The 12,674-nt window shown below is 32.0% G+C and overlaps 2 protein-coding genes across 2 annotated transcripts; one reads left to right on the forward strand and one right to left on the reverse strand.

The window, feature by feature from the left end:
• Positions 1 to 3,552: 3,552 nt before the first annotated feature.
• On the forward strand, positions 3,553 to 5,905 carry EXO70H2 (exocyst subunit exo70 family protein H2). Its single transcript, XM_007009513.3, has one exon. It carries the CDS (start codon positions 3,804 to 3,806, stop codon positions 5,721 to 5,723), a length of 1,920 nt encoding a protein of 639 aa, XP_007009575.2. The 5' UTR covers positions 3,553 to 3,803; the 3' UTR covers positions 5,724 to 5,905.
• Positions 5,906 to 6,182: 277 nt separating this feature from the next.
• On the reverse strand, positions 6,183 to 9,236 carry LOC18586262 (Pectin lyase-like superfamily protein). The gene is made up of 5 exons (XM_007009515.3): positions 9,019 to 9,236; positions 8,583 to 8,922; positions 8,015 to 8,225; positions 7,838 to 7,906; positions 6,183 to 6,583 (listed from the first exon to the last, which is right to left on the reverse strand). Exons 1-5 carry the CDS (start codon positions 9,143 to 9,145, stop codon positions 6,365 to 6,367), a joined length of 966 nt encoding a protein of 321 aa, XP_007009577.3. The 5' UTR covers positions 9,146 to 9,236; the 3' UTR covers positions 6,183 to 6,364.
• Between the last annotated feature and the right edge of the window lie 3,438 nt (positions 9,237 to 12,674).

The following is a 12,674-nucleotide window of genomic DNA, read 5'->3' on the forward strand; positions in this document are numbered from 1 at the left end:
ACCCATGTATTTATTCTCTTTTTTTCTAGAACTTGACCCAAATAAATAAGTAAATAGATAATAAAGAGAAGCAGCAGCTAGTTTAACATCATTGTCAAAGTCTTTACCAAATGTATGAGAATTCAGGTTCATTAGCCCTCAAAATAAAAGACAAAAGATGTAGACTTCACCCCTCCCATTCATCCTAGTCATTACGCAATTGACAACAAATTATATTGCCAAATCCATTGAGGTTGAGTCTTAAGGGTATGAGAAATGTTTTTCGATATTAATTTTTTTACGAATTGATCATATAGTTTTTAAATTTTGCATGCGATGTTATAAATATTGTCACATTGTATTTTGAAAACTCCATCGATAATGTATAAAATGATTATCTATTTCTCTTAAATTTTATCGTTTTTATTTTGTTATTTGTAAAGTATATAATTATTGATCTCTTTATCATAGTTAAAAAAGACAAATTAATTAAACATAAAATTTTCAAAATATAATGCCATTGATCTCTCAGATATTTATAAAAAATGAGAAAACAAGTGGTAAACCTTGCATTCTCAGCCTTATCTCAATGATCCATACTATCAATTACTTTCCCCAAAATCATTGATTACCATATATTGGGGAAATATTCATGCAAGAATTTTCAATTCATTGAATGGGAATTGAATTTTCCCCAAAATTCTAGATGTTTTGTTCAAGTTTTCATACAATTAATCATGAGTAAGGCAATTGGATTTAAGGCAATAATTACATTTTTTTTAAAACGAAGTTTAATTGGGTATGATGATCATGATTAATTATGTGAAAAGACTCAATACTAAACTTTATTATAGCTTTCACTAAGCTTGTGTACTACCAATATAAAAAATATAAACATAACCCTTTATTTAATTAAGGTTTTGACTTCAAATTTCTTTCTTTCAATTTTAAATATTTGATAAAACGAAAGAATTGGTGTCTTTTTTTTTTTAATAAATAATAACTGGTGCCCTTGACTCAGTCTGAGAACCCAAACACCATTTTTTTTTTTTGCATTTATCTGATATATATTTGGAAATTATATAAATTATTTAATTGAATTTGGGTGATTCAAGTTTCAAAAGCTTTGAATAAATATAGCATTATACTCTTGGTCAAAGTTTGCTGCTTTTTATTTTAGGAACTTTAATATAAGAACTTTCTGGATTGACAGAGTCCAATTATTAAATCTATGAGCAACATATATGTACATTATTGTTTATTAGATATGTGAGGGAGAATATCTCTTTAGAAGGTACTAATTTTATTTTCCTTTAATAAAAAATTGAAGTATAGAAAGTAACTTCACCGATTTATATAATATGTAACAACCTTCCTTGTATATAACCGTAAATGCAAAATTATATAATTCACAGTTACAATATGATAAACAATAAAACAAAAAAAACGAAACAAACAAAGAAAGGATAAAGGGTTTATTAAGAGTTATTGGTCGAAAAAAGATATTGAAACAAAATTATTCAATGAAAAGAATTTACGGGTTGAATTTAATGACGAATATTCAATCTAAACTCAATTGATAATAAAAGAAATCTTTATTATACATATGTGTTTAGGATACTCATAAAAAATTAATTAATGTAAGATCTATCGTTAATTCAAATTTAATTAACCAAAGTGAGACTTTATTATTATCTCAAATTTAACATATATGGGATACTCTCCAAATTCAATCAAACGGTACATAATTTAAATAAATCATTACTTTTATCTTGTAATTTTTTTGAATTCATGATTTGAAACTGAAACACGTAAATTGAAATCTCAAATTCTAATTTACCAAAATATCTTATGAAAATTTCATTCTAATTTACTAATTTTTATAAAAAAAATATTGAAAATAGAAAACAAAATATGAAAGGTATGAGAAAATCAAAGCCGAAAATTCTTACTTGATCAGGACATGTTGTGTCCCCAACAACCTTAGTGCAGTTCGTGTGGGGTGTAAGGAGCCACGTTCCCTTTGTCCCACTGCAAAAAGAATTCTCTGCCTTTCTTAATTTGAAGCCCTCATTTTGTTGCAAGTTTTCAAAGAAAAAGTCAACCGCAGTTAGAGGCTAATTTTATCACTCACAAAATTGAAGCAATCTCATGGAAAATGACTACATAATCTTGTCCTCACATTTAAATAATATCAAAATTGAGCAAGATATTTGTGAGAAAGTCAATGTAAAGTTGAAACAATAAACCACCAAACATGGGAATTAATACTTTGGCCTTTAAAATGGTCCCCTTTTTGTCCTGCATTAATGTTGGGTTTTCCTTATAATATTTAAATCAAGATAAAAAATAATAATAAAAATTACAAATTTTAAGTTTGAAATAAGAATTATAATTTGGTATAATATTTAAAAAGTTCTTAAATTATTTTAAAAAAATTAAATAAGTTGTCATTTTTTTATTATATACAATCAAGTTTCTAAATTTTTATTTTAAATCAATTAAACTCTTATATTTTTATTTTGAACCATATTGACCTTTAAATTAATAGTTAATTTAGTCAAAATGCTACTTGTAATTTCTCATCACGTAATGTTGACATGATATACTAAAATGTCATAATTAATGATAATGACATTTATCACTCTCTACGTCAACATAATATCAGTGTCACGTGAATATAAAATAACAAGTAATATTTTGATTAATAAAAATTAATCAATTATTAATTATAAAAACTTATTTGATTCAAAATAAAAATATATGAACTTGATTAAATGTAAAAAAAAATAAATTATTTAAATATTTTTAACTAATTAAAAGACAGATATACGTCATTTAGATATTTTATGATTACATAATAATGTTGGGAAAAATTGCTTGTGAGAAAAAGGAAAGGATACATGATCGGTAGGTAACGGATTTGAAGTATGGTAGGTGGTCTAGTTGGTCAAACCCATTGGTTTTGGAAGGCCGGGACGGGAACAGGGACAGGGACAGGGGCAGACCCTTTGCAGGGTTATACACCATGAGTGTCTTTCCTGGTAGCTTCTTAATAAACCATAGCTTTGTTCCTTCTTCAACCAAGTCTACCAATAAATCACAAGAATTTAATGCGGGGGAGAATTAATAGCTAGTTATTTACAAAAATGTGTTTGAAAAACTCTAAGGATTAAACGATTTAATTTCCTAAGTTGTGGAAGTACTCGAAATTTAATTATGGAGTGAGAAAAAAAGGAAGTGTTCCAAAGGAAACATGTGTAGTCTAGATGGGGCAATTAATGTTTTGCCCAAGTAAGAATGCAGAGGAAGACAATGTTATGTCCATGTGTGCTGGAAATTTTGGACAATAATCAAAAGCTGTCTAGTTCTTAGCTTCTTGGGTTGTAATCATGGTGTAAGACTTGCTGTGTTAGTTTATAGTTAAATAGACTGAATTGCTTGAAAAAAAGGACAGGAGCCATCCGAGAAAAATGTTTCCTTAATTCCTGACCATGTTTTCGATTTTTTAAAAAAAATTCCATAAATTCTTGTATTTTCTTTCTATGGATTTAACTGATCAAGCCTTTCCTCCTGGATGTTACTAGCAAAGTCTGCATACCAAAGCACTGTTGTTGAGACCGATAAGACTGTAGGCTCCCAATTGAGTCAGTCAATGATTGCTTTGGTCTAAACATGGTTGAGAAACTACCTCCCTCAATAGGGAACTAGCGGCTCCTTGTCCTCTATATAGTCACCCTCGCAAGGCAGAAGCATCAAAGCAATACCAACTAACAGCGAAGCTCTCTCTCCCTCTCTATCTTCGCTGTACCCTTGAAGGCAAAATGGTGCTAGCAGAGACATCAAAGAACAACTGTCTCATTCCAAGGACAGGATTGTCACCTCTCTTTTTCTCATCCTCTAAAGGACTCACTTCTTCTTCATCATCTCCTCCAATCTCTCCTACAGTTTCTTCCCCTGGTCACACCTTCTCTGAGTTCATGATGGAAGAAAACATCGAAAATGCAGAATCAATCATCACCAAATGGGATGTGAACTCTTCATCATTGACCCAAGTTACCTCTCTCTTTCACCAAAACAGGAAAGAAGCCAGAGAGTACCTCAAGTGTGTTGGAGACCTGCGTCGATCCATGCATTTCCTAGTCTCTCAGAAGTCAGCATCTTATAAGCTCGTGCTTGCTCAAAAGCTCATGCAAATGGCCATGAAAAGGCTTGAAAAGGAGTTTTATCAGATTTTGTCATCGAACCGTGAGCAGCTTGATCCAGAATCAGTTTCAAGCCTGTCCTCCGATGGGTCAGGCAGTTTTTATGTCGAGCATGAGCTTGTATCTGAAGATGAGGCTGAGTTGAAAAAGGCTGGTGAGTCAATCACTGAGGTGGAGAGAGTCTCAGCATTGGTAATGTCGGATTTGAAGGCAATAGCTGAGTGTATGACCAGCTGTGGTTATGGTAAAGAGTGTATAAAGATATACAAATTGTTCAGAAAATCAATAGTTGATCGAGGGCTATATCTACTTGGGATTGAAAGATTCAAGTCTTCTCAAATCAATAAAATGCATTGGGAAGCACTAGAGCATACAATAAAGAACTGGCTGAATGCAGTGAAGATTGCTGTGAGAACACTGTTTACTGGAGAAAAAATTCTCTGCGATCATGTGTTTGCTGCATCCGAGACTATCAGAGAGGCTTGCTTTGCTGAAATAACCATGGAAGGAGCAATAAATCTGTTCAGGTTTCCTGAACTCATTGCAAAGAGCAAGAAAGAACCAGAGAGAATTTTCTGGCTACTGGAATTCCATGAAGCAATCTCTGAACTCTGGCCAGAGATAGAAACAATATTCAATTCTGCATTGACCTCAGCAATTAAGTTGCAGGCCCTTTCATCACTGCACAGAGCTGGTGACTCGGTTTCTGCTATCCTGTTTAACTTCAGATCATCAATCCAGAAGGACTCATCAAAAACTCTGGTTGCTGGTGGAGGGATTCACCCACTTACTCGATCTGCAATGAGTTACATATCTTCCCTGGCAGATTATGGTAGAGTACTCTCTGATATTGTTGCTGACCATCCACCACCAGGAAATTCACCAAGTTCAGAATCGTACTTTGAGAATCCAACCTCCATTGATGGTCCAACATCAGCAGGGTCGGTCCATCTTGCTTGGCTTATATTGGTGCTTCTATGCAAGCTTGACAGGAAAGCTGAGCTCTATAAGGATGTCTCTCTGAGATACCTTTTCCTAGCAAACAATCTTCAGTTCATCATTGATCGGGTTCACACAACTAACTTGAAGTATCTCCTAGGCGACAAATGGGCATCTATGCATACCAAGAAGATTAAACAATATGCTTTGCGCTATGAATCATTGGCCTGGAATAAGGTATTCTCATCTTTACCTGAGGGGACTTCTTCAGTACTATCACCTGAAGCAGTCAAGGACTGTTTTAGGAGGTTTAATGCTGCATTCGATGAAGCATATATGAAACAGACCTTGTGGCTTGTACCAGATGGGAAATTAAGGGATGAACTGAAGGTGTCAATAGCAAGGAAACTGACACCAGCATATAGAGAATTCTATGAAACACAACTGGTGGCATTGAGTGGGGAGGAAAACTTGGAGGTTTTAGTAAGGATTGCGCCTGATGACCTGGGAAATTACTTGTCAGATCTGTTCCATGGAACTCCATGTTCATCAAATTCTTTGTCATCATCATCTCATTCACGAGGATGCCTTCCCAGGTGAAGGCTATAGCTCATGGTTACAATATGAACCGTGATCCGATGGCTGTTATACAAAGTTTGATAGGATCTCTTTCCTTCCTAATGCTGTTCTAAAGTTTTTATAGGAAGTTAAAAGGAGTCAGCTAGTTCTGTCTGCAAATTCTGCATGGAAAATATAAAATAAAATATTGACTTTGCTTTTAATTCTCTGTGTTTGAAGGTATGAAATTTCTTAACTTTAGCCTTGCAAAGTTAAATATATACTTAAAAAATGAAAGTATACTCAGAATAAACTTTGCATGAAATTATTAAGTTTTTTTAGGCAAAGAATTCCCTATTTGCTTTTCAAAAAAAAAAAAGAATTCCCTATTTGTTTATTTAATTCTAGTTCTGAAAATTCTCTACCTTTGGTTGCATTAATGTTAAATTCAATAGATTGCGAACATGGCAAATTAAATAATACAAACAACATAGTCTCAAGTTTTCAGACCAAGGTTAAACAACATTTTTATATATATCCTGGTTCTCGGATTGTTAAATCAAAGGAAGAAAACATAGGGGAGAAATAAAAAAAGGAAACTGAGATACATTTAGAGCCTGTACCTAGAATCATATAACCTAGATTCATAAAGAAGAAAATGAGGAGCCTCTCAATACCATCATCTATGGTGGCCGAGGAATGGGTTGCCAACCTGTACATATTTGAAGGACATGTTTCAAAGAATCTGAGGGTGCTTCCATTGTCCATGTTTGATAAAATTCACTAGGATGGAATAAACTGTCTTGACCTATGCCCGTTAATAAGCATGGTTGTGCACCATCCAGAAACAAGTCTCCTTCGGATCTTATTAAGCCAGACCTTGGCTCTTCCCTATCCGCTGCCTATGTATCCAGCCAGAAGCAGCATTCCAAACAAATCAAGTTAGCTGACAGCAATCTTGTCCTTTTCAAACTAATTGCAACATAATCCAAAAACAAAAGCAAAAATGCAAAATGGAAGGAGAAAAGACTTCACTTGAAAAGCTACCATATTTCAACACATATTTTAATCCAACCATATAAAGGACCAATGTACAACTCCGTACTTTGGTATAAATCACAGGCAACAGGAAAATGAAGCACAGAGAGCCGTGAGATGCCTAACATCTTTCCTAGCAGTGTAGCAGATGATTTAGCAGTCAACGTCACAGAATGACCACTTAGTTCATAATCAAGAAGATAAAACATTTTTTTCCATTTTTAATAGTTATATTGGGAAAGGGGAAATATGAATGTGAGACATTCTAAATGGAGGAAGAGACTGGTTATCAGTAGGCTATGCCTTGGTCAAAAATATAACTCAGTTTTTGCTGTTTGCTTCAGGCTACACATTCTAAACAGCTGATAGTGATGGAAACAGACACTGATATCCAAAAAAGCTCAGGTAGGAAGCGTCACCTCAACAATAAGATGGCTTGCAAGCAAAAAGATACTTACCACTTACCATGTTGACCTCTGTTGTACAAGAGGCTTTTTTATTATATTCTGTGACCAGCAGCACTCCCCATTTGCAAGGGGATAACAGCACAAAGAAACAGAGCAAAGTAATATATCTAACCTCATAAGCTCACTAATATAAAGTAGGAACTAGCATAATCCCTTAAATAAATGTGATTTGTTATCCAAATTGGGATGTCCCACTAGGCATTTGACTCAAACGAGGTGCTTAGCATCCAAAGAGGATGCAACTTAAGCAGAAACTTTACTAGTAAGGATTCTCGTTACTCTATCCTGCTTCTGTAATTTAGAACTACTAATGCAGCACTTATTAGTAAGAGATAGGAGATTTGAGGTACTGCTTCTCAAAATTTGCATAACTATAATGTCTTGAGGACTAGCAGATAGCAAAAAAAGAAACCTTGTAGTCGTTAGTTTAATCCTTATGAAGTGAAAATAAATATCACCATATTAGGATGGATCTGAAAGAGAGACAGATGAATGAACCGATGAACTAGCAGGGTTATTTGTAAGATTGTTGAATAAACTTCAACAGATGAATTCTTAGTACTGATAGTGAAACAGCCAAAGAGATTCTCATAGAACAATTGAAAATTTCACAGTAACCACCATATTGCTTTTTTTAGCAAAAGATGTTACCTTCTCTGTATAAAATTCAAAAGTTTTTTTCTTCATTCCAGCTTCATAGATGTTGCATTGAGAATATATCTGATTAACAAAAAACATACACAATCAAAACAGAAATATCCATAGTTTGTATATGAAAGATGAAATTATCCATATGCTTAATAATTTTTTAGGGAAAGAAACCTTTACCTGAGCTTCTACACTTGCACACACAGCATAAATGTCCCAGTTTCTGGTGTAGTTGTTGTACAAATGAACCTTTCCGAATCTAACACGAGGATGCCTTTGCCGAGTTCTGTCAAAAAAGCAATGGTGAATAGTCACCCGAATGCATCTATCCCAAACATGAGAAGGGTCTGCTCCAATAAGCATTGTCTTGTCATGTTGAGCAAAGTAACATCTGCAGACCAAAATGGCAGAAACAAAATTAAAAACCCAGAATTCAATGTCTCTGATTATTACCAAGTATTGCAGAGAATCCCTTAGGGGCCAAAAATTGAATAAACTAAAAGACAAACCCAACCAAAACTCAGAGTTCAAACATCAAATACAATCTCATTTCAATGATTATTACCCAGTTCAGGATAAGATCATTTCCACGAATGCCTTAGGGGCCAAAAATGCAGAAACAAAAACAAACCCATCAAAACCCGGAATTCAACCATCACATTCAATGTCATCTTCAATGATAATTATAACCCATTCCAACCCAACACCATCTCAACCAATAATTAGATAGAAAACAATAAAAACCTACCTAGAGACAGTGATGTCAGTGCTTCCTCTAGTAATATCAATCAACCCATCATCATAGTCTTTAAAGCTACACCTATCAATCCAAATATGTTTAGAATTGGGTTTTATTTGAATACCATCAACATCATGTCCTCTTCCTCCTTCAAACTCCATGTTACAAATGATCACATTTTCACATTCCTTTAACCTCAAGCCTTTTCCTGTCAGCTTAACCCTTTCACCTCGTCCATCTATTGTCTTGTAAGAACCCACGCTTAAGTACGATGATAGTTGGATCACTCCCGACACTTCGAACACGATCCAACCCGGTCCCGGTCTCCGGCAGGCTTCTCGGAGAGAACCTGGACCGTCATCTACCAAAGGAAATTATATTAAAAAAATGAAATTTAATGTAATTTGTAAGAAAATAAACAAAGTAAGTATGGGAGAAAACGGACCGGATAATGAGGTGACGCAAAAGAGAGGACCGTGTAGACCGCCGATGGCGAACCGGCCGAAGCCCTCCGCCTGACCGGCGATTGCTCTTAGGGTACTGTCCGCATCGGCGTACGGAAGCGACTCCATCCTCTTCTTTTCGTTTTGCTCAACGTAGTCGTTTTGAGGGATATGGGGTCTCCGAGACGCTTTGAAAAGTTGTTAATTTCCGTTATTAAGGGCGCGTTTGGTGGAAAATTTTGTGGCGGGGGTTGAATGAGGCCGTGTTTGGATTCTTAGATAGGTAAAATAAAAAAGACAAAATTAGGATTTACAAATTTTATTTTTAAGAGTATTCGGTTCAAGTAGAAGTATTCATGAACAGACCGAACCAACATAAAAATCTCATCCTATCTAATTTCATAATAAGTCAATCTAATAGAATAAAATCGTAAATTCGCAATTTATGTCTCATTTAGTATCGCTTTTATAATTTAATGTCACATGTATTATAAATTTTTGTTTACAAACATTAATTGTAGTGCCATTTAGTTGTTATTATTTCTACCACCATTGGGTATTAAATTCAATTTTAATTTTGATAAAGATTAAAACCCAAACCCAATTTTAATTTTAATTACATGCATCGTCAAAATGTTTTCCTTACGTAAATTATCACTTTTTTAATTATTTATGAAGTATTAAAACGATTTTGAAAGAAGTTAAAATTTTAATCATATAAGGATATATAATTGCAAAAATACTATTGAAATCAAAATTACACCTATTACTATTATCATTTTTCAAGAATTCTAATTTTTATATATATATATATATATATAGTATTGATTTTTCTCAATTAATGTCGCACTTATTATGGCAGACACATGTTAGATTAACTTAGACAAAAATATAGCTTAAATGGAGGTAATTAATAAATATAAGTCGACAAAAGAAAATGGACAAGGAAAAGAAATGCGATCATCTTTACATAACCGTGTTATTTGATATATAAGAACATTTTTTAGAGATTTATTGAACGTGATAAAAATAAAATAATTTTTTAAAATAATTTAAGAATTTTTTAAAATATATTATCTCATTAATATAATAATTAAATAGATGTGATAACATTCTAATCTTGTTCTTAGAATTTAAATTAGATTGATGCCAAGTGGTTGGGAGTTAATACTTCATGTTCTTAAAAGAATTGTAGGATTTGGTGAAGTTCGTTAATGAGGGAAAGTTAGTCCCTTTATTTAACACAAATACTTTAATTAATTTGATTGTAATGTTAATTAACATCAATAAATTGGATTGTTGAATCCGAGAGGAAATGAATAGTTTTGGATTTAACATATCAATTAATCGATATTAGCAATGAATGAATTCCTTTTCCTACAAGGCGAAGCCGTCAAAGGTAGATGTAGTCCCATCAATAATAACGAGAATCCCCAGACTACTAATGACTGCTCACAAACGGCTTATGAAAGATAATAAATATATGGATTTTTTAAAATATTTTAGTAATAGTTTAATTGTCAAATATTTGAATAATTTAATATTTTTGTATGTAGTAAAAAATAAGTTTTTATATTTTTTATTTTGAGTCAAATAGTATGATTAATGATTAATTAATTATCGTCAGTTAAAATGATATTTGTCATTTTTATATCCAGTAAGCATTGACATGAGAGTAAAAATTGTTAGAAAACAGAACTAAAAAATCAAGATATGGCTTTAGGATCGTGTATCTATATCACTTTCATTAAAATTTTATTTGCCCCACTTATAACGTACATAAGAGTTACTAACGTATAAAACCTCGAAGATATAATGAAATCTAATGATTGACTGTGTTTTGCTATGATGAATTCAATCTATTGGCATTCATTAATATATGACAAGATTATTTAACTTTTATAAGATTTATCTACATCAAAATGATAGGAAAAATTTGGAAAATGTTTAAAAAGGAATGAGATATTGCTGTTTTTTGTTTTTTGTGTTTCTTTTGTCCAAAAAGAAAGTCTATTTACAGTCAAAGATCCTCTTCTCAATAGATACAAAGGTCTGTTTTTAATAGACACAATTGTCTATGTTTCAACAAACATAATTGTTGCTTTCCAATATAATTGTTTAAACAAATATAACTCTTGAATAATCATAATTGTTAAAGTATTTTTTTCTTTTCATTCTTTTATTATTATTTTTGCAAATGTTCAACAAAAATACCACGATAATGTCATTAACACGTCACATCATTATTTATCATGATATATCAATATGTTAAGTTTACATCACGTAACAAAAAAAGACGAATGATATTCAAAAGTTAGTTGTAGAATTTATTTAGTTTAAAATAAAAATATAAAAACTTGATGTAATAAAATAATAAAAATTTATTTAAAATTTTTAAATAGTTAAAAAATATTTTTTAAGCATTGTAACATTTTTTGTCTTTTTATGTTAAATACCGAACATTTTGACAACCAATGACAGATCAATTTGCATGGAAAAAACCACCCACATAAACATACATATTAATTACGGCTTTTAACCAAAAAAAAAAAAAAAGGCAAAGGAAAACGTGGTCCTTGGCTGTTTAGCTGTCTTTAATTAATAAAAACAATAAATAGTGACAAATAATTCCATATTTATTGGGAAGCAATTAGGGTTGGCAATTTGCAGCATTATTGGTATACGATAATAATTACAAAAAAACTTTACTTTGGGTTAACTTAATTATGTATTAGTTAATCGCTCAACCAGTACATCAACCAGTTCACATGATTTTTCATCATTGATAGTGAATGAATAACCAAACGTTTATCATTTAATTGCACTTAATTTAATAATTAAGTTTATTTTACATAAAATCATCCGTAAAATAAATAACTTGCATGGTCCACATGTTATATTCTGAGATACTTAATATAATTAATTAAGTTTGATCCATCAGGAAGTTATCACAGGATGCTAATTGAGAAAAAAAAAACTATAGTATATTAGGTGAAAAAAGTTAAAACTACAAAAAGTATAGATAAAATTTACCAAAAATAGATTTGGTTATTATTATATTTATAAATATATCAAATAATATTTTTTTTCCTAAACAAGGGGTTGGTTACAGTAAATTATAATATGTCATGATTGTATGATTAAAATATTATAATATGGTAATTTCGTAAATGAAAGTAAATAAGATCACATCAGCATCTTGGAGCAGTGACGAAACTTAATGGCATGCCTGCTGAGAAGAAACTTAATGGTATGTCTGCCGAGAAGAAACTTAATGGCTTCCCCCACTTGCGCATCTTGATGGGTCATATAAAGTAGCCAGAGTTTGTTCCCAACAGCGACGTGAGAGGTAGTTGAAATTTGAGATTCTAATTTGATTTCGCAAAATAAAGGAAACGAGTATTAATGATTTACAAGAAATAAATAACAAGATACTGAAATATTTTATAAAAATTTTTTTCAAGAAAAATGTTTTACGAGTCAACAAAAAATAAGCTTATAAATTTATTTCGGTTTACCGTAACCACCAATAGAGTGACGGAAGGAATAGAGGATTCGTACGAGATTCGTCTTATAAAAAATTGTAAAATTTTATAATTTTGTTTTTATAATAAATTTTTAGTTTGATGAGATGCCTCAATAACAATTATAGATTAAA

The sequence above is a fragment of the Theobroma cacao genome, chromosome 10 (assembly GCF_053813885.1).
Source record: "Theobroma cacao isolate CCN51 chromosome 10, ASM5381388v1, whole genome shotgun sequence".
In the NCBI taxonomy this organism is placed as follows: Eukaryota; Viridiplantae; Streptophyta; class Magnoliopsida; order Malvales; family Malvaceae; genus Theobroma; species Theobroma cacao.

Excerpts from the sequence above, each read along its gene's own strand:
- EXO70H2 (XM_007009513.3), top strand. The coding sequence starts at position 3,804 with ATGGTGCTAGCAGAGACATCAAAGAACAACTGTCTCATTCCAAGGACA.
- LOC18586262 (XM_007009515.3), bottom strand. The coding sequence starts at position 9,145 with ATGGAGTCGCTTCCGTACGCCGATGCGGACAGTACCCTAAGAGCAATC. Across the intron at positions 8,226-8,582 it reads ACTGACATCACTGTCTCTAG|ATGTTACTTTGCTCAACATG; the intron begins GTAGGTTTTTAT and ends TTTGGTCTGCAG. Across the intron at positions 6,584-7,837 it reads TTGAATTTTATACAGAGAAG|GCAGCGGATAGGGAAGAGCC; the intron begins GTAACATCTTTT and ends CTGGATACATAG.